This window comes from Lycium ferocissimum, unplaced genomic scaffold (genome assembly GCF_029784015.1).
Source record: "Lycium ferocissimum isolate CSIRO_LF1 unplaced genomic scaffold, AGI_CSIRO_Lferr_CH_V1 ctg192, whole genome shotgun sequence".
NCBI lineage: Eukaryota > Viridiplantae > Streptophyta > Magnoliopsida > Solanales > Solanaceae > Lycium > Lycium ferocissimum.
The window spans coordinates 180,879-204,453 of NW_026718266.1; the positions used below are offsets into that span (position 1 = coordinate 180,879).

The window sequence follows — 23,575 nt, forward strand, 5'->3', positions numbered from 1 at the left end:
GGGTGGGTGGCTTGGGGTGCGTGGTGATTAGGGGGGTGGGGTTGATGGCAAGAGGTATAAGCAGTGTACAACACGAAAACGGTTGCACGATAAGTTTGGATGTGCCTTTTTACAATTGTGACGCTTCTTATATAGAACTAGATGACGTATGCGAAACGAACCAACACTTTGGAATATTTGTATGTAGTTATGTTTGGGTAGTGATATATATATATATATATATATATATCCTAATAAGTATATATATATATATACACTTAGCGCGCATATATATATATATACATACACACACACATATATATATATATATATATATATATATATATACATACATACACTATGTTCAAAACACGATTAATATAATATTGTAATTTGTGCTCCGTATTCAAAACAGTTTGCTACGAATACAAAGCAAAAATTTATTAATACTTTTTAAAAGAGAAGACTTGTTTAAAAAACTATTTTCCTCTCTTTGAGACAAAACAATAAGAATATTTAAACCATTGATACTTTGAATTTTAATTCGATTAATTTAAAGGTGTAAAATATTCTATTGTTAATGTATGTAGATTGGACCTAAATAATACTTATTATTATTATTTTTTATCAAATTTTGATTTGGATAATTCTAATTCAAATTATTAAATTAATTTTACATGTTTAAAACGAAACAAAGTAGAATTTTGATTTTCTATTTAAACGAAGAACTACTATTTTTAATTTTTGGTGAATATTCTTGGTTTAGCTCATTTTACTTGTCATGTATTTGTCTTTTGCACCTTTTTTAAGGAAACGTCAATTAGAATTATAATTTGACTAATTTACCTTATTTATTATTTGATCTCCATTTAATATTATTTTTCTTTGCGACATTAATCTCTTTTCACATTTACGAGTGAGAATAAAAATGAAAAAGTAATTAATTCTATCTTATTTTAAAATATAAATATTTTAAGTATATTTATTTTAGTAAACATAACAAATAAATGACATGGCGAATAGCAAATACAATAGTTAAATATCTACATTAGATCTGTAATATATAAGAAAAGAAAGAAATTGTATGGTTTGGCTACTTAACCTTTTGAAGAAAAAAAAGCAATAATATGAAGTCCACATTTTTTGTTTTATAATAATTTCATTCTTTCCACTAATGAGTTGATGGTAATAATACCATTATTGACTTAATGGGGATACTTTGGGAATTACATGAATATTGTTTGATTTTTAATATGAGATGCATGTTTTTTTTTTTTTTTTTTTTTTTTTTTTGACATTGTTTGCTTTTTTAATATATTTTTTTAATTTTTATTTTTTTTTGATATTGCTTGATTTTTGTAATATGGGGACTTTTTTTTTTTTTTTTAAGTTTGGAGGTGGTGTCCACTTTTTCATTTTTTTTACATGATTTTTTTAATATGGAGTCCACTTTTTTTTTTTTTTTTTTTTTTTATAGATTTCATGTTTCTAATATAGTATAAATAAAAATAAAATGACAACTATTTTGAATCATCTATATTTACTGAGGACGACAACTAAAATAGATCGGATGAGTATGTTTTTTTTTCTCTACAACAATAAAAAGTAAGCACGGGAGCATAATATATTTGTCTATTATTCACTTTTTAGAATAGTATGAGAATATTAGAAAATATTATGATAAAAAAAAGTCAGAAATTATTTTCCAAAAAAAATCTTGAACTTATATATTACTTTAAATTACCTCAATTCATTTTCCATAAATGCATCAATATCTTGTATTGCAAAAATCACCTGAAAATACTATAGCCGCTATGCTACGTATTATTATCGTTTTTCACTGTTATTTGATTTGATTTTAATTTTATTGTATTTAACTTTTGATGTGTATCCTTGTGTTTGTACTTAACTTTACAAATAAAAAGAAGGTTATCCCATTTTCATATCTAATATGTCTTAAACTCGTTACTTCTTTATGTATTCTAGATAAAATTTTGTATTAAGAAAAATAATTTTCGGTCTCTTAATTTATTCTTTTAATTTTATGTATAATCGTTATTATAATATAGAATATGTAATACTAGATTCTACAAGCTTCTTTAAAAACTTATCATTTTTTTGCGCAAATTTACCTTTTTTCCTTCATTTGGGGTGGTCTTTAATTATTGCCCTACGCTTAGAAAGATGGTAAAAATATTGTAGGTTCTCAAAATAATTTTTAGTTATGCTTTAAGGCAAAATTTGCATAAAATGAACTTTTTGCAAAGTCTTTCCTTGCGATTTTTTTTAAGTTTTCTAATTCAAATCCAAAATCTCGGGATATTTTAGCGTTTCAAAAAAATTAAAGACAGAATTATAGGGACAAAAATTAAAGACCACCCCAACAAAGGGCAATCGTGCAAATTGCCCACAACTTATTGAATTGGTAGGTTACTAAAAATCCGTAGTTCAAAAATATTTGTCACTCATATTCGTCCACTTTTACCTTATCCTCTATATTAAAAATAGATGTTCACTTTTATTTATCAAATTTGAATTAAGAAATAATTTATCATTTGATACTTGTCCTACCCTTATATTATTAAGTACTTCTAATTATTTTCAGTTGATTTTTCAATAATTGAGATGACTCATAATAATTAGGGACGGTAAAATTATACTATATGGTAGTTATCCTACTAATCCACCCCCTCTAATTCTTTGGTTAACCGGTCATATCATCTTTATTTACTAAGATAGTTGACTCGTTTAACCACGATTAATATAAGATTAGGTTAGAATTATATTTCCTCTCCTTTATACAATACTTTTTCTATTTATACGGGCCTCTATTTCAATTTATGTGAATCTATTTTTTTTTTAATTCGTACCAAAATGAATGACATCTTTCCTAACTTGGAAATAAATTCACTTTACGAAATAATTTACAGCCACTTAAATATTCAAGGCTTATTTTAAATCACAAATTTTAAAATTTTTTATTCTTTCTTAAATATCGCATCCAATTAAAAGAATTTACATAAATTGAAATAGAGAAAGTATTATATTTATAATATATGAGGTAGGTGTCAATGTCAAAGTTTTTATCACTACGGGTAAAAGTCTGATGCATGGATGAATTTTTTTTTATTTTTAAAAAAAGAAATATTTCATTCGTTTTTTATAGAAAAGTTAATAGAAATGGTCATAAATGTTTGATGTACGTTTTTTTACCTATAAGATGTGCTTATTTTTCTGTTTTTGCAATTTAATTATGTCAAATCATGGATCCCATAAGCATACAAAACTCCCCATAAAAAGCAATGCCATTGGTTGGTGGAAGTGTCCAATCATAAAAAAGGAGAGTTGGTACACGTTTGCTTTGAGAAATTGAAAAAGTTATAGCAATCTGACAATTTTACCCTTTGGACGACTACGATCCTTGCTTAACCCACTCTTCTATATAGTTATTAAAACTAGCTTGGTCAAACATCACGGATTTTAGTGTATCATGTGGTTGTAGTTGTAGTTGTATATATATATATACACACATACATTACATGTTCAAAATACGATTAATATAATATTGTAGTTTGTCTTTCCGTATCTAAGACTTTATTTTATTCGTGAAAAAATTTATTAATACTTTTTAAAAGAGAAGATTTGTTTAAAAGAAAACTATTTCTTCTCTTTGAGATAAAATAATAGCAATATTTAAGCATCGAGTTGATACTTTCAATTTTAATTCGATTAATTTAAAAGTATAAAATACTTATTATTTTTTATCAAATTTTGATTTGGATAATTCTAAAAATTATTAAATTAATTTTACATGTTTGAAACGAAACAAAGTAGAAATTAATTTTTATTTAAAAAGAAATGCTATTTTTTAATTTTTTGTAAATATTCTGGGTTTAACTCATTTTACTTGTCATATTTGTCTTTTGCATGATTTTTTTAAGGCGAATTAGAATTATAATTTGACTAATTTATCTTATTCATTATTTGATCTTCATTTGATATTAATCTCTTTTCACATTTATTAGAGTAAGAATAAAAATAAAAAAAAGTAATTAAATTGTATGTTATTTTTTAAATATATATATTTTAAGTATATTTATTTTAGTAAACATAATAAATATAATAAAGCATTTTCTATCTACTTTTTAGAAGAGTTGGTAATATAAAAGATTTTTTACTCTTAAGTAAAAAAATAGGACCGAATACGGATGACGATGTTGCCTCTATAAGCGGCTCTTCTATACGGTAGTAATAGTAAAAAAATACATATAATTTTTTTTATGAAAATTTGATTTGGATAATTCTAATTCAAATTATTATATTAATTTTATATGTTTAAGATGAAACGAAGTAGAAATTTGATTTTCTATTTAAATGAAGAATTTCTATTTTTTATTTTTTAGTAAATATTTTTTGTTTAACTCATTTTACTTGTCATGTTATTTTTTACATATTTTTTAAGGAAACGTCAATTAGAATTAGAATTTCACTAATTTACCTTATTAATTATTTGATCTCTATTTAATATTATTTTTTCTTTTATGACATTAATCTCCAATTTATTAGAGTAAGGAAAAATGAAAAGTAATTAAATTCTATCTTATTTTAATATATAAGTATTTTTATGCGATAATGCTCCCACTAATGGGTTGATTGAAATAAGCATTATTGATTTAATTGTTTGATTTTCTAAGCACTTTTTTTTAACATTGTTTGTTTTTTCAATATGGGATTCATTTTTTTTTTTAATATTAGTTGTTGTTTAATATATATGCCCACAGAAGAGTTTGGATGTGGTGGGTTCCACTTTTTTTTTTTTTTTTTTTTTTTTTTTTTTAACACGAGTTGGTGTTTAATATGGGGCCATGAAGAACTTCTATTTTTAAATTTTTAGTAAATAAGTTTAACTCATTTTTATACCTTTCCGTATTTAAAACTTTATTATATTAGTGTTTGCTAAGAATACAAAGCTTGAACTTTTTTTTTTTTTGACATTGTTTATTTTTTTAATAAGATTAACTCTTTTTTTATATATATATATATATTGCTTGATTTTGTCAATATGGGATACTATGTTCAAAGCACGATTAATATAACATTGTAGTTTGGGTCCGTATTTAAAACTTTATTATATTACATACGCATGGTGTTTAATGAAATTTTTTTTTTAACATTGTTTATTTTTTTTTAATACGGGATTCATTTTTTTTTTTAGTAAATATTTTTCGTTTAACTCATTTTATTGTCTTTCGTATCTAAAACTTTATTATATTAGTGTTTGCTAAGAATAAAAGTACGAACTTTTTTTTTGACATTGTTTATTTTTTAATATGAGATTAACTCTTTTTTTTATATATATATATATTATATATATATTATTTTGTCAATATGGGATACTATGTTCAAAGCACGATTAATATAATATTTACGTATTTAAAACTTCATGGTGTTTATATTTTTTTTTTTTAACAATGTTTATTTTTTTTAATATTAATTTTTTTTTTTTAATATTCTTGATTTTGTTAATACATCATATTTGGATGTGATGGTTTCACTTTTTAGGGGGACCCAAAAAATTTTTTATTTTTTATTTTTGTTATAATTGGGGGGGGGGGGGAATTTTTTTTTTTAATTTATGGGGGTGTTTACAAAATTTTTTAAGTCCCGACGGACGATGTCTTACCTTAGAAATTTTTTTTTGTTTTAAAAGGGGGGGGGGGGGGGGTGTTGAGTGCTTGGGTAGGGATTTGGAAATTTTGGGATATTTAGTTTTTGGATTGAAGAAATTACAATTCAAATAAGTTCGGATTGGATTGGATAGGCGTATGGCAGAGGTAGCGAAATTCATGTGTTAGTTCCACGTAAGTAAAAAAAAAAAAAAAAAACCTTCAAGTTCAAATTAGTATTAACAAATCCAAGTCATGTCCAATATAGCAAATCCATACTAAATAAAAGCATTTTGGAAAAGTAAAAATGAACAAAACAAAATCTTTCGGAAAAATAACACACAGTGACACTTGAGACTTTTGAGAAGTAAGAAAACTCTATGTTATATTTGATTTAGTAGAGAATTGTATATTGTTTTAATATTTTAATGGATACGGCGCCGTCTTAATTTTGGACCTTTAGAAACTATTCTTATTAGTACTGAGCACATATGATACAGGTAGGGTTAGATAAAAGGTATAAAAATTTTGAATTTTCAGATATCCAAAAATTCATAGTACTAATAGCTTGTTTGGCCAAACTTCTAAAAATAGTTTATTTTAAAAAGTACTTTTAGCTAAAAGCAGTTTGTGTTTAATAATTTAAAAATACTTTTGAGCGACGATTAAAAAAAGCTTTTAAAAATGTTTTATGTGTATTTTTTTCAAAAACTTTTAAAAAAAAAGTGTTTTGGGCAAAAGCTATTTTTTGGCTTAAAACCAAATTTGTCCCCAAAAGCACTTATTTTTGTTTCAAAAGCTTGGCCAAACACCTCACTTTTTTAAAATAAGCACTCATTGAAAAAATAAGAAAAATATTAAATAAATTGGATCGAAATCCATAAATTTTAAAAATAAAATTTGAAGTCCGATCCATAATCCAAATATCCAAACCAAATATTTAAAAAGTTTGAATTTCGGGTTGGCCCAAACTGTGCCCACCTCTAGGCTTTGTGCTCGCTTCGTTATACGTTTTTGATATATTTGCCTTCGCATTTAATTTTAGGGTCATACCATCTATAAAAAAGACCTTATCCTACCTTAAAAGGTAAAAGAGATTGTTTCTGATAGACCTTAGCTTATAATAAAGCAATAACAAAGCAAAGTTAAATAGAAAAAAGAAACAATAATCACAACCCAGGGTATGCTAAGCTAAGAAAAAGAGGCAGTAAATAATTTTGCGAAATGAAAAATTGAAATAAGCGATTTGAGAGGTATTAAAGGGTGGTGGGGTAATTGCAGAGGTATAGCAGTGACACTTCTTATATAAGAAATTTTAAGAAAAAGAAAAAATAGAGATAAACAATGTTTTGGGTTCTTTCGAAACATCTAGTGCTTAATGAATTAAAATTAATTAACAATTTTTAAAAAGGAGCAAAAAAAAGAATAAAAGGGTAACCTTCCACTCTTACAAATAGATTATATTTACTCTTCATTATAGCTTTTTAATATATTTATTTTGGTCATTCAATTTTAACATCATATTTATTGTTGTACTCTAAAAAAATTATATTTATCTCTACTTTTTAAGTCCCTATGTCTTACCTTAGGTTTTTTTTTTTTGGGGGGGGGGGGGTGGTGTTGAGTGCTTGGGAAGGGGGTGGGGTTGATGGCAGAGGTATAGGCGTATAGCAGTGCACAACACGAAACAGTTGCACGAAAGTTTGGATGTACCTTTCCACATAGTGACAGACTATTTTTTGATTTTGATTATGTGTGAACATAGAATTATTAAAATTTTTGAAATAAAATTTACATATTTAGAAATTACATAAAAGTACTATAAGTCACCATAATTAATAATTTAAAATATTTAAAAAATATATGAAAAATTACGGTCAAAGAACAATTCGTTTGACTTTCGAAAAGCGAAAAGTATTAAATAAATTGGGACGGAGGGAGCATATGAAAAGAAAATTGGAAGTGAACGACGTCGGTTTGGGTTCCTTCGGACCATCTAGTGCATATTGAATTAAAAATTAAAAATTTAATAAAAGGAATAAAAAAGAGAATAAATAAATGAGAAAATTTCATAACCCCTGTCCAGCTTACCGAGGATATGACCTTAAATAGGAAGTTATGGTGGACATAAATTAGGATAAAAGATTAGTAAATAGTTGAGCGTTGTTTAACTTATCATTTCATACTAGTAGTCGTAGTATTACTCTTCTAATTTCTTGTCCTTTGATTTCTGAGACTATTTGTTATTTCTTATACTTTGATTATCATATTAATTTGAGGTAGTTACTGCTACTTTTTCAAACTGTTTTATCATGCTTTTTATAATATTTTCTTACTTTTTTATCTTTCTTTGAATTGTTTGTCTCGCTTGTCTTGGTCTACGAAACAATCTCTCACCTCCCAAAGTACAAAACTCTAGTTGTAATATAGTTTATAGAGTAATTACTAAACATAGCTACAGTTTATGTACTTACAAAACCTAGTTATAGCTGTTGTATCAAGCTATATTAGTCATATCGGCGCATACTCTGTCAACTAAAATCGCGCCTAAAGAATAACATCAACACATACTATAAATGACTACGTTTCATAAATAGTAGTTACATTTTGTAACTTTTTTAAACTATAGCTAGGTTCCGTATATACAATTTAAATACAATCTGTAGCTACGAAAGTTTGGATGTACCTTTCCAAACAGCAACAGTTCTTATATGTTGTGACGGAAAATTAAAAAGGAAATATAATGTCGTCGCTTTTATTCTATCGAACCATCTAGTGCATATTGAATTAAAAATTCTAATAAAGTAACAAAAAAGAGAATATATAAATGAGATAGAACCACGTAATAATGGGCTAATGGCACATACTCGAGATGGGGGGACAAGTTTCAACAAAATTTTATTCAGAATTCTCATTTTATGGGTTATGGGTAAAGCCACATCTTAATGTAATTTTATGTTTAATTTTTTTCCTTTCTGAAATTCCCTTAATCTATAATTTTGAAAGAAAAAACAAGAACACATAATGAATTCTAATTTATAATTACGTGAGTATTCTGAAATTCATTTATCCATTTCACTAATCGATATTATAAGTGGCTCTTTAATTTCCCCAAATTCGAGCTTGAATAGGGACACGTGACATAGGTCAAAGACCCCCGTAAAGATAAGGTGTGCCCGTGAAACTTCGTGTATAGTTTAGGGAGTACTTGCCTTATTCTAGGTACATGCACGACAACACAAGGTAAAGAATATAAATGGAGAATGGATATAGCGCGACTTCTTAAATTTTAAAAATATCATACTATAGATCTTACAGAAATAATATTCATGTATCACAATGATCTTGTCATAGACTGTAATAGAAATTTTTTGTCGGACTCCCTCATGAAATCGTTCAAGATATTGAACTTCTTGAAATATTGGAGATAATGTAGTACTTTGTCAAGGTGTGTGTGTATTTCAGTTTCTCTTCTATTCTAGAGGGTTCTTTCAACGCCTTGTAATTGTGCAAATTGAATGAATAAACTGATGAAATTAAGAAGTAATTCAACTAACAGCTTGAACCAAGAAATGGACGTTTCAACGGTGAAATTTGATACCCGCGTCTATTCAAAGTTGCATTTTAGTGCTATCATAATATAAAAGAGAGCTTTTGCTAAGTGGGGTTGTTTTGGACAAGACATTATTTAGGGCCAACCGGCAACAGGTAGTCCTTTTGATATTAGCCTACCAAATTACTGTTATACTAGGTACAATTTCTTTCAATTATCTAAAGAAACTAAACAAGGGGACCTCTAAGGTCCTTGAATGACTTATATGTTTTCCAGATGGAAGAAAATAATGGTTCACAAATAAATCACCGGTTATGTTTTTAATAAAAAAAAATTATTAATTTTTAAACTATAGATGTGATGTTATAGTATTTAATTAAATATGTGTTATATAGAACGTAAATAAAAAATAAAATATAAGTTAAATAAACGTCAACTTTGACTTTTTTGTTAAATTCATCTTTTGGATTTTCATTTTTTATGAACTTTATTTTGAATATAAAATCTTGAGACAAAAAAAGTAATGTAGTTTATTTTTTAATAAAAAAAAGAGATTTTTTTTTTTTTATTTTAACTTATCTAATGTAAGGTTATTTTAGTCAACTTTATATGTGATTTAAAAATGATGTCGGATACGATTTTACATTGAAAATCTTATTAGACATATGAATGGGATAAAAGGTGTTTTTTAACTATCGAAAAAATACGCAAGGTAAAACGGATGTTCCAAATATAGCCATCCAAAGATGACGCTTTAACTGGCACTAGTTTTTCACCTTATATTTTTTAGACTTAGATTTATATTCAAAATAAAGTTATGTCTTGATTAAAAAATCACGTTTAAATCAAAATCTTAAAAAATAAAACATGTCTTGTCGTTTAATAGTTATCATGTAATTTAACATTTATTAATAAGTTAATGTGTGACGGTTCGCATATATGTTTACATGTATTAAAATATTTATTTAGTTATTCACTAAAATTAACTATATGCTTTAAAAATTAATAATTTTTTGGCCCCAATGATTTAAATAGAGGCAACGTCTTACAAATTAAACCCTAAACCGTGCGGAAAAAATAAAATTAGTCAATTAGTTGATAAATCTTCTTGGACAGATGGAAGAAAATAATTAAAGTCTATAGATGTGATGTGATTAGTTGGGAACTTTGATTTTTTCTTTTCATCTTTTGGTTATGAACAAATACAATTTTAACTTATCTAATGACAAGGACAGATTTAAAATGATGTCAGATACGACGAACTTTAGACATATATGTCTTTAACTATTTGGGTTGTCCAATATAGCTCAGCCAAATGAGAGCTTGTTCATATTGTTGGTCCCAAGTCCAGATAAAGGAGGAGGGTCGGTGTAGGTTGACAATGCAATGGACATAAAATTAGTCAATTAGTGATAAATCTTCTTAATACAATTGTCAAGTGAAGATCCATATAACCGATCCCAACTTGTTTGGGACTAGGACGCAATAGTTGTTATTGTGATATTTTGGGTTTGTCCAATATAGGTAGGGAGGAGAAAAGGTAATATACTGATACATTTATGAAATATGATCATGGAAATCCTGAATAAATGGAAGGATGTCTAGGGAATTTTTTATCTCACTGTGGTAAAACGGCTCTTAAATTGGTAGGAGAGTTGAGCACATCTAGCCAACAACCAATATCTTGGTAGATTTATAAATCTACAAATGAACTTTCTGAATCCATTTTATCAAATTCAAACTTTATTTTATACATTAAATACCTTAGAAAGGCTAGCTGTACCGGAAAATTTGAATAGGAAGCAATATCCTATAAAGAATTTGACACTAATTTGCCAAACAAATGATGAAGCACTCGTTACTTCTTCAAGTGCAAAAAAGAATTGAATGACATAATAAGTAAAACAAGTTGTCTGATTTTCAATTTGATTACAACTTAATATCTGTGTGCATATGTAATACAATATAAATGAGGAAGGCGAAAAAATAATGCTCTCTGTATATACACTATGGATATCATTTTGTGTGATCAGAGGTTTCTTTAGTAGTAGTGTTTTTCCTAAATGGAGAGTATCCTTTCTGCAACACTTTCTCGATTTCCTCGAATTGCATCCCTTTGGTTTCAGGAACGAGGAAGAAGATGGCAATGAGTCCAAGAAGTGAAAAGCCCGCGAATAGGAGGAACGTGCCAGAAGAGCCAAGATGTTCGATTAATGTCAAGAATGTTAAACTAACAATTAGATTTGAAGTCCAGTTGGAAACTGCTGCAATTCCTCCACCTACTCCTCTGAACTTTAAGGGGTAAATCTCAGAGTTGACAACCCATGGTATTGTTCCCATACCTGGTGAGTATAGTATGATGTATAATGCAAGAAAAATCACGGCTAAGAATCCGAACTTGCTTGGACAACCTTCGGTGTACCAAACGCGTTTCTCTGCTTGGCAAGCTTGTTCGAGTGCGTCTGTTTTAGCTATACATGCTCCGGGAGCAAACTGAACATTAAGATAAATTTAAAACCAATGAGATGTAAGTTATGTTAGTAGAAGAGAAATATTAGTGAGGTAACTAGACGAGCACTTGCAAGAGAGCGACTGACACATCACATCTAAAACTGCTATAGTAAAGTAGAATGAAAGTAACTTACATTAGTTCTATCTTTTCCATACATAACTAATTTATCTTGCCATATGATTGTTTTGTCTATTGATCTATAAACTCATCAGTTATCATCATCCCCACTACTCCTAGAACTTCTCAAACCACTCTCTCGGGGATTGCTTCAATTCAAACCGGGCTATTTTCTTCATTTTGCTTAGTTTATGTGATTCCGCTTCCTTTCCATATCGGTGTGCTATATCTATATGTACACCTCCTCATGCGAGTCCTCATGCAAGAAGGCATGTTTCATGTATGTATAGATAACGCTCATGTTGCTCGGACTCTCCAAAAAATGATGTTGTCCCCGTGTGAGATGACTCAGATCCTCCAAAATTGCATAGCTTTTGGAGTATCCGACTCACACCAGACGGTATTCTTAAACCTTAAAGAGTCTGAGCAACATAGGGTGACACAAAAGAGACTTATACATTCGTAGATTTTAGTTACATGAATCTTAGTAACTATCTAAACATGTATCATGACAATGTTCAAATTCACCTATACAAACTACTTGCATCAATATAAACTTAGCCACCTAGATACTTGCATAAGCAATGACTCAAGCCACATAGATAGCCTACGAGGCACATGCATCTCGGGCCAGATGCAATTCTAAGATATTCAAAACTATTGCTCCCTCCGTTCCAATTTATGTGGTACTCTTTCCTTTTTTAGTCAGTTCCAAAAGAATGACACGTTTTCATATTTAGTAACAATTTAACTTTAAACTTTTCATTTTACCCTTAGTGAGATGATTTATGGTCATACAAATATTTATGGCTTGTTTTAGACCACAAGTTTCAAAAGTCTTCCTTTTCTTCTTAAACTTTGTGTCTAGTCAAACAACATCCACATAAATTGGGACGGAGGAAGTATTCTGACTTACCAGATTGGTATTTGAACAAAATCCGCAATTAGCTTTTTTAGCCAAGCACTTCATGCAATTCCAAGAGGATGGATTGGGGGCATTAGCATAAGCCTGACAAGTATTGTTGCCGAAATGGGCAGATTCATTGCTGCTGACTGCTGGAGCATGCGCGGCTGCTTGGAAGAATATAACAGACAAGATAACAAGGCAAGAAATGATACCGATCATGGAGATCGTCATGAGTCTCCTCCTGCCATATTTGTCGACAAACGCCATACTAACTATTGATCCAACTGCGTTGAGACCAGAGGTGATAAGAGTTAGTCCCATAGCAGTCCTCTTAGATGCAAATCCAGCAAATTGCATGATAGTCGGGCCATAATACATGACAGTGTTGATACCGACAAATTGTTGAGCCACTTGAACACAAATACCGGCGTAGAGTGCTCTTCTACATGCCGTGTTTCCAAACGCTTTCTTGATTTGAGTAAATGTGCTACTCCCAATTGAACCTTCAATTGCCTTTTCTTCTTCAATTGACTTCTTCATCGCCAGCATTTCGTCCTCTACTTCCTCTGCTGAATAAATTTTCGCCAATATTTCCCTCGATTCATCCACTTTGCCCTAATATATACCAAACAAACATCATTAGTCTATAAATTTTCTTGAGGATTTCTTTGGCCTCATCCACTTTTCCCAAGTATATACCAATCAAACGTCATTAGTACGTAAATTTTTCACCAAAATATATAAATTTTCTTGAGGATTTCTTTGGCCTCATCCACTTTTCCCTCATTTCCAAGATTTCCTTGGCCACGTCCACTTTTTCCTAATGTTTAGAAAGAGTTTAAGTTCTATGTGCACATACTGTATAATTACACAATCAGGTCATTTATAAGGTAAATGCAGATAAATCTCTATGATAGTGTTACATGTTAATTTACACTGTAGTATAAAAAATCTTTTTTTGTTACCAATCCCGCATTGTTTACATCATTGATCTAGTACCTTTCTGTAAAGCCATCTTGGAGACTCGGGGAGGGTAAGCATGAGCAACAATTGAATAACTGCCGGAAGTACAGCAATGCCAAGCATCCAACGCCACGTTCCTTTCACCTGAGACAAGTCGGACATGATTTACTATGATTCTCAGATAGACTAAGTAGACCAAAAAAAAACGTGCATAATGACGACTTAAAATTCGTAGTAATTACATTAGTGAAGGCAAGATTGATTAGATACGCAAGGAACTGTCCTACAGTAATGAGAAGACCATTCGTGCTGACAAGGGCACCTCTGGTCTTATGAGGAGAAGCTTCTGATATATAAAGAGGAGATGTCATTGAGGCCATTCCAACTCCTAAACCAATGAATATCCTTCCAAGGATAATCACCCAAGGAACCGGAGCAAAAGCCATAACGACTGAACCAATAAGGAAGAGAACATCAGCTATGAGAATGGAAAATTTCCGTCCAAACTTGTCATTAAGCCAACCACCAAAGGCAGCACCAAAAATTGCACCAGCAACAGCCATACTAACAATAGTTTCTTAAAGCCACGTTTTCTCATCGACTTCTTTAAAATCTTCCTTTATGTAAAGAAGCGCCCCAGAAATAACACCGGTGTCAAAACCAAAAAGAAATCCTCCAATGCCAGCTAATAAAGCCAGCCTCATAATATATGGAGTTTCCTATACTGCACTCCAGTAATTTGTGAACTCTGTTTTATCTGCTTTGCTTATTCCTCCCTCTACCATTTTGTTTTCTTCTTTGCATTCACAATCTTGTTTTGTTTGGGGAAAAGTGACTTCTTGGTTGCTTCAACTACAAAATAAAGATGTAATTTGATGCTTTACAGAATTCAGATATGCAAACATTTAGAAGTCTGCATTAAAAAACAAAAATAGACAGGATTATTACAACAACAATAACCAGAGGTAAATCAAGAATTTAAATTTGATGGGTTTAGTTTTTCTATGTGTTGGTATTCTATATAACAGACATAGGACTCGACTTGTTGGATATTACGGGGTTCAGTGAGCACCATGCCGAACCATTGCATTTTTAGGTTCATAACACATGCGCATATATGTTCCGAGTAAAATATTGGGTTGAGTTGAATCTTTGTTGTATCTGCCACCGACAGTCAGTAGCGGAATCAGGACTTTCACTAAGAGAATTCAAATATAAGGAAATAAACATACAAAGAAACCGAGGGAATTCAACATCTGCATATACATAAAGAATAATTTTGTCCTTATATATACAATATAACTTTCCCACAAAGGGGTTTGGATGAACCCTTGCAGCATGCGAGCTTCGCCCCGGCCGACGATAACTACGCCTCAACCCCACACAAAATTTAGGTTGGCTATATGAATCGTCACACTATCCATATCACATCATTTAAGCTGATCTCAGTCTAATTAAGAGATGGACGCGATATATAATCATCGGGTTCTGTTGAAACACCACTTGTTACACGAAGCATAGATATATAAATTTTGAAAAAATCACTATAATTTCAACAAATATTAATATTTGAAGCTATGATTACAAAAAAAAAAAAAAAATGTGTGGGGTTCAGCAATGAGAACATAAAGATTGAATCCGTCAAACTTATATCCCGTATTCGCCTCTAAATCCAAATTATATGATATATTGTAACCATTGTGCTAATCACTTTCAAGAGAAAAACTAACCTAATAGAAAGAGGTGGAAATATTTTTTTTATAGAGAAAGAACATGCAAATGCTTAAACCTTCATAAAAAGCAAATGTTTAAAAACCTTCATAAAGAATAAAAGCAAACACAATTATAAAGACAACATCATGAAAGCCATAACTACTTTGCAAATAATTAATTTCCAAGAGACAAAAATTACCTTATATTTGCATGAAGTAATTCAGAAATAAAGGTAGAAGGGAGAAATATAAGCCTTTTAGTTTCTAAGTGATGTTTATAATATCCATTTAAAGACTGGCCGTTGAGCAAACATAAATTATTGCCATTAATTTATTTACTTTTTTAAGAAAAGGCAACCACTTTTTTACTTATTTTACACACAGATATATCGGGAAATTTAAGGTTTACCTTTTATTTCGACAATTTATATACGGATTATAATGCAGAGATTTATAGGGAATAATAATCGCTCAATTATTGTGATCTTATCCGAAGTTTTAAGATATATAATCCAAATCACATGTTTGTCTTAACTGGATAAAATTTTGTTTCCCGTTACATTATTGACATATATATCTAATCACTTTATATTGCATAATACTGGCGTAAGATGAGTTTAAAACTTTAAATGACGTGGTCAGTGAAGATTCATATAACTGATTCTAATTTGTTTGGAATTGAGGCACAACATTAATTATTGTATTTAATCACTTTGGTAATATTAGTATTATTATCGTATGTGAATGTATAAAATTTATAACTACTCCTTTCATTTTTCAGTCAAATAATGAAAAATTCTAAGAGAAAAAACTAAGACAAGATATGCTAGAATATATGAGAAAGTTAAATAAATTTTGCACTCCTCTTTAGACATGAGAATCTTATTATAAACACTTCCAAATATTTTTGAAAATGCTATAACGCATTAGCGGAAACAAATTAAACGAGCTAGAGATGATAAATAAGATATGATCAAATACACAAGTGGTTGATTAAAGAATAATTTTGAGTTTATTCTGATATTACAAGACAAAAGATATTTGGCAACAAAATAAATTTTATTGCCATAGACTGATTATTGTTGCAAAAAGTGCTTTTGGCAACAAAAAAAAAAAAAAAACATTTTGCATAAACTTTTCCCAACGGCTGTTATTACAACTATGTGCAACAACTTTTTTTTTTTTTTTTTTTTGGTTTGTTGCTAAAAGTACTTTTTGCAACAATAATCAATACTATGGCAACAAAATTAAATTGTTTGGCAACAAAAAGTTTATTTGCCAACAATAAAACTAAGTTGTTTCCAAATATTAAATTTTTTGTTGTCGTTTCTATACTTTCTTGTAGTGTGGTTAGATTCTAATCCATGTATTGGTCTCAATTTAGGTCCAATAGGTGGAAGGAGGGGCATTTTTAATCCGAATATTAACGTTAAGGGCAATTATGATTCAACAGGCGGAAGAGGCAAATTTAAACCATTTTCAATATGTTAGGAGCATTTTTTACCCTTTTCCGTAAAATAAATCTAGCATGTAAACACCTCCAATCCTTATAATTTTGAAGTCAATGCTATGACGCATTAGTAGAAACAAACGAGATAATACATAAGATATGATCAATCAAACAAGTGCTTGATTAAAGAATAATTTTGTTTTTATTTTGATCTAATTCATTTTTATTTAGTTTTCCACCTGGTGTTGGTACCCGCTTTGAGGCCCAACTAAATTCGGATTTCGCGCCAAAAAGTTCACTTTGGGGAGTAAGACGCTCCCTCCATTCCAAGGACTCGTACCCAGGACATTTGGTTAAGAATGAATAAAATACTTAATTACCACTTCACCATAATAGTTGGTGATACAGTCAAACCTCTCTATAATTGTCATTCGTTATAACAACATTTCACTATAACGGTCTGATTTTCTCCAGAACCGATTTTTTATGTTATATTTTACTTCTCTATAACAGCATTCTGCCTATAACAGTAATGACATTCATTATAGCGGTACACTCTTTGTAAAATTAACTCTCTATAACAGCCACACTCAAATATTGTGTAATAATATTTTGTAAGAAATATATTATCTATAAAATAAAATATTAAAATATTTATGATAATCATCATTAATGTCATGCACATAGTAAATTTCAAGTACGAATATCTAAAAATCTCCAATTATGTTATTAAGTTCTTAGACAGCCTTCAAGGGAAAGCTATCGAATTCCTTTTTGCTGAAAGTTTGAATAAAAATCTTCGTCAGTTCAAACGTTATATTATTACTAAGAGACTGGAATTTATGAATATGAAATAATATACAATTTTAGAATTCTTACATCAAACTTAAAATTTTAAATTTTTAATTAATTTTAAATGTATATGTTCCTTAGATTTTGATTCTTTATCAGTATGGTATAACTAGTTATGGATCTCTTAGTAATTTATTAGTCTTTTCAATTTTTAATTAATGAACTATGAAAATCAATTGGGATTTTAAAATTAACAAATATTTTTTGTTTCATTTATACTAGCATAAAAAATTTTTTTACGTAGTTTTGTTTATAACAATTAAATGAAATCTAAACATCAAATGCCAGTATATATACATAGCAGTACCTTACTAGAGCGGCCATGAAATTTTCAGACAAACACCGCCATTATAGAGAGGTTTGACTATATATGCGATCTAATTCACGTGTTGCGAATGCATGTATTGATATTTTACATTGAATCCATTATAAAACAATATATAGATTATGAAATATATACTATAATTTATGCATGTACCTTATAAATGGAAACAAAAATGATAACTAAATGTTAGATTAATAATTAAGGTTCCTCTTGTTCGTTAATTCTCCTACTGGACAAAGATCTTTGTAGATAATGCGTCAAACAATTTGTCATATTTAATTAATAGTAATTTGTACTATTTGGAATTGAAAATGATAAAAGATTTTCAGAGTTACAATAAGCCAAGTAAAGTCTCGTCAACAAAGTTAAGTCAGACCTCTCTATAACAACATTCTTACATAACATCATCTCATTATAACAATCAAGTTTTTTCTCAGAACCGATTTTTTATGTTATGTTTTACCTCTTTATAACAGCTTTTTACCAGTAACAAGCTAACAATCAGTTTTATAACAGTACGCTCTTTGTAAAATTACTCATCTATAACAACTATCTTCTTAATATAAAAATTAACCATCTTTATAAAAATAGAATCTCTAAGATTACCAATTATTGGTTTAAAGATTTTGATTAACTCTTTTAATACTTTAATACGCTATTTATGAATAAGAATACTAGATGAATAAAATATTTCCATCATTAAAAGATTTCTTTCTTCATACAAAGTGTGATTAAGCTTAGGATTTGGCATTAAAGTTCCTACGTCCAAAGCAGTGCCAACATTAAATAACTTTGTTACATTTTTTAACAGTAAAAAATGAAAAATTAGATTCTATGCCTCTTTTTTACCTACAACAACCAAATATTATTTAAATATCAAAAGTTGATATAGATATATAACAGTCAACCGCTATAGCAGTCAAAAAATATCGAAACCGTCGATACTGTTATAAAGAGGTTTGACTGTAATAGTTACACCTTGATGCTGGAACTGTTGAATTTTGTTTGCTCATAAAGAGTCTTGTTGTCATGGGTCCTTAGAACTGTAGTATACAACAATATAGAACCAACTGCTGAAATTTTCGAATCAAATAGCAAATACATATAAACTATTACTTCTAAATTTCAAAATTTTCGTACAAAGTAATACAAATGTGAAGTTTATGATATGTGGTGAGGGAGAAAACATGCTTGAATCCCATTAAGAAAGGGATACAAGCACTTTGGGAACAGATTAAAATTTATGCTTCATACATAGTTACAGGCTTATAGCTGACATTTTTGTCACTGTCCTCATTTCGTATCCCGAAGTTTAAAATAAGACTTAAAAACATAATATATCCCCACAACTTTATATATCCTAGTAATGGAAACAAGAACGGCAATTCACACAAGTTTTTGCAATACTAGAAAACTAGTGTACTTGTCCACACTTCGTGCCGTGTCGTAAAAAAAGAATTTAACTGTGATTGAAATCATAAACTTATGTATACATTATTTGACGAAAGAATTTATGGCAAACATGGTATGGTAAATATGAAAAAATCAATCTAAATTGATGTATGTAAATTTGAATAAGAAAACCATATATAAAAATCAAACATTATTTTAGCGGAGAAGAAAACTTCATAATAAGAGGAAATTCACAAAAAATAATAAAATACTAAGTGATATATAAAATATTTGCATCTAAAAGTATTAAAATTTTACTGCAATATATATGATGAGAAATTACAGAAAGATTCAAAAAATGTTAAATAAAGAAATGAGTTTAAAAAAAATGTTAAATAAAGAAATGAGTTTCAAGAAAAATAATTTTCAAATTCTCTTCTCTAGTTAAACTAATCTTTGCAATGCATGCCCTTGATTGATAAGATGATGGGAAGAGTCACTCACTGGACTTCAAAACTGCTAACATATCTTTGGCAGACTACAGCTTATTAAAACTGTTCTTTTTGCCATACAAATTTTCTGGGCCCAAATTTTCATCCTTCCAAAAAAGGTTTTAAAAGCAATGGAAACAATATGCAGAACATTCCTTTGGACAGGAGATACAGTTGCCTCAAAGAAGGCTTTGATAGTATGGGAGCAATTATGCTTACCCAAAGTAGCAGGTGGACTCAATATACTATATGCACAGACCTGGAATAAGGCTGTTGTCTGTAAGCTACTCTGGAATTTGTGTAGAAAGACAAACTATGGGTAAAGTGGGTACATGCATACTATATCAAGAATCAAAGTGTGTGGAACTATTTTCCACAACAGGCCTTATTGATGTTAAAGAAGATTTTTAAAGCAGCTAGGACTTTGGAGTTAGCAGGAATTGCAAACGAAGAAGTTGTGGCTGCTCCCACCTTCTCCATTAAGCAAGTATACCTCAAGCTTAGAGGATGCCACCAGAAGGTATGTTGGAGAAGGTTTGTTTGCAACAATCAAGGCGCTCCAAAGTGGGTATTCATACTCTACCTAGCACTTAATAGAAGGCTTTACACCCGAGATAGACTAAAGAAATGGGGCATAACAAATCAGGTTGCTTGCCCTCTATGTGGAACTGAACCGGTGACAATAGAACACCTGTTCTTTAAATGCTCTTTCTCAGCGGCAATTTGGGAGAAATTATTGATATGGAAAGGGTACCAAAGGAAGGTAATGGACTGAACAAACGAGGTGCTATGGATGTGCGCACAGGTAAACGACAAAGCTACTCAATCTCAAGTGTGTAGAATGGTGGTTGCTGGTAGTGTCTTACATCCTATGGCAAGAAAGAAACAACAAAGTTTTTCAGCAGAAGCAGAGGACAACAGAGATGTTGATCAGGTTGATTGTGCAAGAGGTGATGGTTCGAGGAAGCTTGCAACCACGGTTAGCATGCGGCCAGCCCGGCGGATTACTATCCCATATAGAGATTTGTGGTTGTAATAGATTGTTGAGTTAATATTGGACTAGGACCTTGGGACTTTGTCCATGCGCCTGGATTAAAATGCTTTGAGCTTTGTACATACTTGCTTTTGGTTAATAAAAAATCTTTATTTACCAAGAAAAAAAAAATCCAAATCAAATTTTACAGATCAATTATTAGAATACATAATCATTTATGATGAACTAATATTTCTAAATATAAATATTGAGCAAGAAAAGCTTCACAGAAGTAACTAAATAAGCAAATTAACAACAACAAAATACCCACGGTAATCCCCCAAATAAACACTAAAATAAATATACAAAAATGTCAAGAAAATGGTGAAATGAAGAAAGTTTTACCTTGATATTAAGAGGAGATGATTAAAGTTGTTTTCACCTTTTTGAGCTTATAATGAAGCATTTGTAACTGAAACATCATGAGAAATTTATACTTAGACATTGTTATTTAAAGTAATAAGAAAAAAGCCAAAAATGAGAAAATTTGGCTAAAGATCAAAGAGTCATATCACCTTTTTGTTATTTTTGTTATATATCTCTGCTCTTTTATAAGCTTTCCTTAATCTGTTCCTAGGATGCAAACAATGGTTTTGTACCTGCTCCAGAAAGTAGATTATGAATAAGGCTATCTAACTAAAATAATTGATGAAGCTAATAATTTATAAATAATGAATTTAAATATATAACCAACAAATTCATCCGGCGACTATATATATATATATATAGATCCACACAACAAAGGAGTCTAATAATCATAATTTTTACAGCATCAAGACTACAAGTTCGGAAAAGTTACTTTGAATCATGAGTTATATATTCACTTTTGAAATGAAAGTGAAACAGGATAATTTAATACAAATAAGATAATCTATTTAAACAATTAATACTCGACCATACATATACACAAAGAGAGCAAACTAAAATAAAAAATGTAGAAGTTAGACGTTTAGGCCATAAGAAGAAAACTGTTAGACTGAAGCATTGCAGTGACAAATGAATGAAAATTTTGAGGATATATATACAACTGCTATAGAAGAAGATAAAAAGGCATGAACGTTAATGCGTACTAATTATTCACTTTAAATGGAGATTAAAATGATAGCACATGAACAGGAAATGAGCAAAAAACGGATGAATATATAATAGACATTAACATGTATAAATTGTCAATTTAATTGGATAACATTAGTGGTTGTGGTCTTTCTAAATATTTCTTTCAAACCATAAAAGAAAAGAAAAAAGTAAAAACAATTAAAAAAAAAATCCAAAAAAGGAGAAAAAGATAAATACATTTCTTGATCTTGTAGAGATGAGGCAAAGAATTAATCCTCCATTATCATTACATTCAAGGATATATTAAGAGCATTAATTTTGCTTAAGGTATGGGAATCGTGCCCATTTCTTCCATTCCAATGAACCACCGTTATTTATTCAACTATTAATTAACGTGTAGCCATAAATTATCCATTATTGAGCATAATAATTGAGAGATAATTAGAATTTTCCTTTTTATAATTAGAAAAAGGCTCAAAAAATGGAGAAAAAAGATAAATGGTATTCTAGGCAATAGAGAGGTGTCACATCACCTTGTCTATGCCTAACTTTATATTATATATAGACTGGACCAAGAGAAATATATCAAAAATAGTTCCAAACACATATGCAACACCAGTGCAAAGTAAGACTTAAATAGAATTACAAACTTATTAATGTTTTCCACAATCCAAGAATGCTATATCAAAGTTGAATACCAAAATTAAAATCAATAGCTCAAGCACCTCTTTCCATGCATCTTGTGACACTTCCTCAAGTCGTCTACATTCAGTTTTGCAAATCATCCAAACTTCCTACAAAGATAGTAAGAAACCATGAAAATGGATTTCTATAAATTAGTCACGATTTTCACCTCATCCGGTACAATTCACATCATTAGTGATTGTCTGTATTGCTCTAAGCATATAACAGAAGGTAATCATGACATGACTTAGTATTGGTCTGTGTGCACCTTAAAAGAATTTAGGCAGTGGCGACTCTAAAGTTATTGCTTCGCACCACTATAAAAATAAACAAGATTGGTTATCGTAAGAAAAAATAAACAAGTAAATATATAGAAAGATTACCATAGTCGACCAAGTTTTAATTTCAACATCATAATCCTATTAGCTAAAGGCCTATAGCCTGCACTACCAACAATACTAAAAAGTCGCTAAGGATTACTTCCAATTGTTTTTGCAAATCAACTTTTTACTAGCTCAAACAACATATATTCCACCAAGCAACTATAAAGGATAATTGATAAGCTTATATGAACTTAAAAGTTACCATTAAAAAGGAGACATGAAATAGGATCAGAAGGATAATGTTAATTATTTGGGACAACTAAATTACTTCTCTATTGATGTATAATGGAAAAAGACGTTTTTGATAATAATAACTTCCTGATTCTCCTCAACTCACCAGTCATGCTTATTGGAATTGCACTTGGAACTTGGGAAGATAGAAAGCTGAGAGCAGTTGCACTGATTTTCCAAACATTGATGGGCTTCAAATACGTTAATAAGTAGAAAGCAATCAATATATAAGTTTTAGGAAGAGCAAAACAATAACCATACATAAGTAT

The 23,575-nt window shown here is 29.7% G+C and overlaps 1 protein-coding gene across 1 annotated transcript; it reads right to left on the reverse strand.

The window, feature by feature from the left end:
* Positions 1–11,091: 11,091 nt before the first annotated feature.
* On the reverse strand, positions 11,092–15,718 carry LOC132042924 (inositol transporter 4-like). Its single transcript, XM_059433433.1, has 5 exons — positions 15,610–15,718; positions 13,940–14,610; positions 13,734–13,841; positions 12,744–13,349; positions 11,092–11,691 (listed from the first exon to the last, which is right to left on the reverse strand). Exons 2-5 carry the CDS (start codon positions 14,258–14,260, stop codon positions 11,215–11,217), a joined length of 1,512 nt encoding a protein of 503 aa, XP_059289416.1. The 5' UTR covers positions 14,261–14,610; positions 15,610–15,718; the 3' UTR covers positions 11,092–11,214.
* Between the last annotated feature and the right edge of the window lie 7,857 nt (positions 15,719–23,575).